Here is a 2,952-nt window from a genome sequence, read left to right on the forward strand (position 1 = left end):
CCATTTCTTCCCAAACAAAAAGCTACAAAAAGTTTGGCTATAGCGACTTCTATTATGAACAAAGAAATATTGCCTACTTTTATTTTAAATAATAATTACACGTTTGAAGAACTGCAGACTGCAATATATGTGGCTGCAACAGCCGTTATCCGTTTCACTGGAGGGAAAACTGTTAGCCGTAGAATACCTCCCAAAAAGACGTCAGTCGATCCGCCATGGAAACACAGACTGGCGTCTCAAATAAAAGAGCTACGAGCTACAATTGGTCGGCTAATACAGTACATGAACGGAAACCGGACGAAAAAGATGCGTAACTGGTATGAAACTTTTAAACTCGAAAATAAAAAGCACTCCAAACATGATCCGTCGAAACAAACAGCTGAACAATACCTAGATACTATCCGCCAAAAACTAGCTGTTAAGTCAAACCGTTTTATAGAAACCTTAAACGCAACAAGACTGAAGATATAACCGAAGTACCTAGCTCCGAGCAAATCGAAAGCTTCTGGAAGTCTATATGGTCAACCAGCACCAAACATGCAACCGATTCAGCGTGGATCCACGATGAGTACAAGAGATCGGAATCTATAAAAGCTATGGAAGACGCGACTTTCAGTGAGGCCGATATCAAAAAAGCTGTAGAGAGCACTCAAAATTGGCGGGCTGCAGGGCCAGATGGTATTTATAATTATTGGTTAAAAAAGTTTACATGCACAAACAGTATGGTAGCTCAACACTTTACAAAATTCCTCAAACATGAATCCCAAGTACCGAACTTCTTAATGAAGGGATGTACATATCTGCTACCAAAGGACCCAAAAGATACGAAGAACCCTTCTAAGTATCGCCCCATCACGTGCCTATGTACCCTACATAAAATTCTTACATCTTGTTTAGCCGAAAAAATATGTACTCATCTTGAAACGCACAACATTCTAGCCATCGAACAAAAAGGATGTGTTAAAAACAGCAAAGGCTGCAAAGAGCAGCTGATAATTGATACAGTCATAATGGAGCAAGCATACCATAATCAAAGAAATATTTATACATCTTATATCGACTTCAAAAAAGCCTTTAACACTGTTCCGCATTCTTGGCTTTTGGAGGTTTTAGACATTTGTAAAATATCGCCGAACATAAAACGTCGTACGCAGCAACTTATGAACTCATGGAAAGTTACTTTAAAACTATTTCATAATAACGGACTCATAAAAACTGCTCCCATACCTATTAAAAGAGGTATTTTCCAAGGAGATAGCTTGAGTCCGATATGGTTTTGTCTGGCGCTAAATCCACTTTCTTCGATACTAAATGCGTCAAACTACGGCTTTAGTTTAAAAGCACCGCGTGTATCGCAATATAGACTTTCACACCTACTGTACGTGGATGACATAAAGCTATATGCTGCAAATGAACGTCAAATGAATACGCTACTGGAACAAACAGAAGATTTTTCAAATGATATAAAAATGTCGTTTGGAGTAGAAAAATATCGAAGATTAAGTGTGGAAAATGGAAAACTTATAAGGCGAGAATTTGAATTAATGACTCATGAAACTGTAGACTCAATGACAGAAGGCAACACATATAAATACCTTGGTATTTTACAGGCTAGGAGGATGCAGCACAGTGAAATAGTTTCAGCCATAACTAGTGAATACCTCCAAAGAGTGAAGAGCTTGCTGAAATCATGATTGAATGGGAATAACCTTTTTAAAGCCATTAACGCATTTGCGATACCGGTTTTAACATACACCTTTGGTGTAGTAAAATGGTCCGAAACAGAACTGGAAAACGTCAAGAGAGCAACAAGGACATTGTTGACAAAGTATGGCACGCATCACCCAAAATCGGCAGTAGAACGTCTCTACTTGCCACGTCGACAGGGAGATCGAGGGATGGTAGACATTAAGCAATTACATAATAAGTGTAAACAAAGCCTTCGTTTATACTTCCACAACCAAGAGAACAGCCTACTCCAAACCGTGTGCAAAGCCGATTTAAAATATTCACCATTAAATCTTAGTGAATTTTCTGCAATCGAATTAATATCAGGAACGCAACATATCCAGTCGCTCATGCAAGACTGGAAAATGAAAGCGGTTCATGGCAGATATCCACATGCTCTAGACGCTCCTGAAGTAGATAACGCTGCTTCCAACGAATGGTTAATTCACTCCGGTATCTACGCCGAAACTGAAGGTTTTATGATCGCTATACAAGATCAAGTTATTGCGACTAGAAACTACTCGAAATATATTATGCGTGCTTCCGTTGAAAACGACCTATGCAGACGATGCCAAAAGCAAACAGAAACCATCCACCACATCACAGGAGCTTGTGTCACGTTAGCAGCCACCGAATACTTAACCAGACATAACCAGGTGGCAAAAATTGTACACCAGAGTCTAGCGATACAACATAAGCTAGTAACGGAAGAGCTGCCGTACTTTAAATATACTCCAGACGCTGTAATTGAAAACAGAACGAGCAAGCTATATTGGGACCGATCAGTTTTGACGGACCATCCAATGCCACACAACAGGCCGGACATAATAGGCGTACCAAATACTCACAATCTTCAAGATTGTTATATGGAGAAATACAGAAAATACCAGAGCTTAGCATACGAGATCAAGGATTTGTGGAAATTAGAAAAAGTAGAGGTGATTCCAGTTATAATTTCGACAACAGGAGTTATTCCAAAATCATTGAACACTAGCCTGGAAAAACTCAACATGGTAGAAAAGCGAAGGGCCATACAAAAATCTGTGATATTATCTATATCATCGATAATTCGTAAATTTCTGAATATAAATTAGCATTAAGAAACAGAAAAACTTGCAACTGTGTAGTATTGTCAATATCCGTTTGTAACCAATCTGTAGATTATATTTCTCTTATAATACTTTATAATCAATAGTGTTAAGTATTTTGTTGTATACCAACCAA

At 38.5% G+C, this 2,952-nt stretch overlaps 1 protein-coding gene across 1 annotated transcript; it reads left to right on the top strand.

The window, feature by feature from the left end:
• Nucleotides 1-215: 215 nt before the first annotated feature.
• Nucleotides 216-2,822, top strand: LOC118757459. The gene is made up of 4 exons (XM_036492168.1): nucleotides 216-310; nucleotides 440-678; nucleotides 898-1,599; nucleotides 1,720-2,822. The coding sequence occupies exons 1-4, from the start codon at nucleotides 216-218 to the stop codon at nucleotides 2,820-2,822; spliced, it is 2,139 nt and encodes a 712-aa protein (XP_036348061.1).
• Nucleotides 2,823-2,952: the final 130 nt, after the last annotated feature.

Source organism: Rhagoletis pomonella, unplaced genomic scaffold (assembly GCF_013731165.1).
Source record: "Rhagoletis pomonella isolate Grant_MI unplaced genomic scaffold, Rhpom_1.0 Rhpom_scaffold_18218, whole genome shotgun sequence".
NCBI classification, from domain to species: Eukaryota; Metazoa; Arthropoda; class Insecta; order Diptera; family Tephritidae; genus Rhagoletis; species Rhagoletis pomonella.

Bases quoted from the DNA above. Each gene is read 5' to 3' on its own strand.
- LOC118757459 (XM_036492168.1), top strand. From the start codon at position 216: ATGGAAACACAGACTGGCGTCTCAAATAAAAGAGCTACGAGCTACAAT. The intron at 679-897 runs GTATTTATAATT...CATCTTGTTTAG, and splicing joins GCGGGCTGCAGGGCCAGATG to CCGAAAAAATATGTACTCAT. The intron at 1,600-1,719 runs GTATTTTACAGG...ACCTTTTTAAAG, and splicing joins CAACACATATAAATACCTTG to CCATTAACGCATTTGCGATA.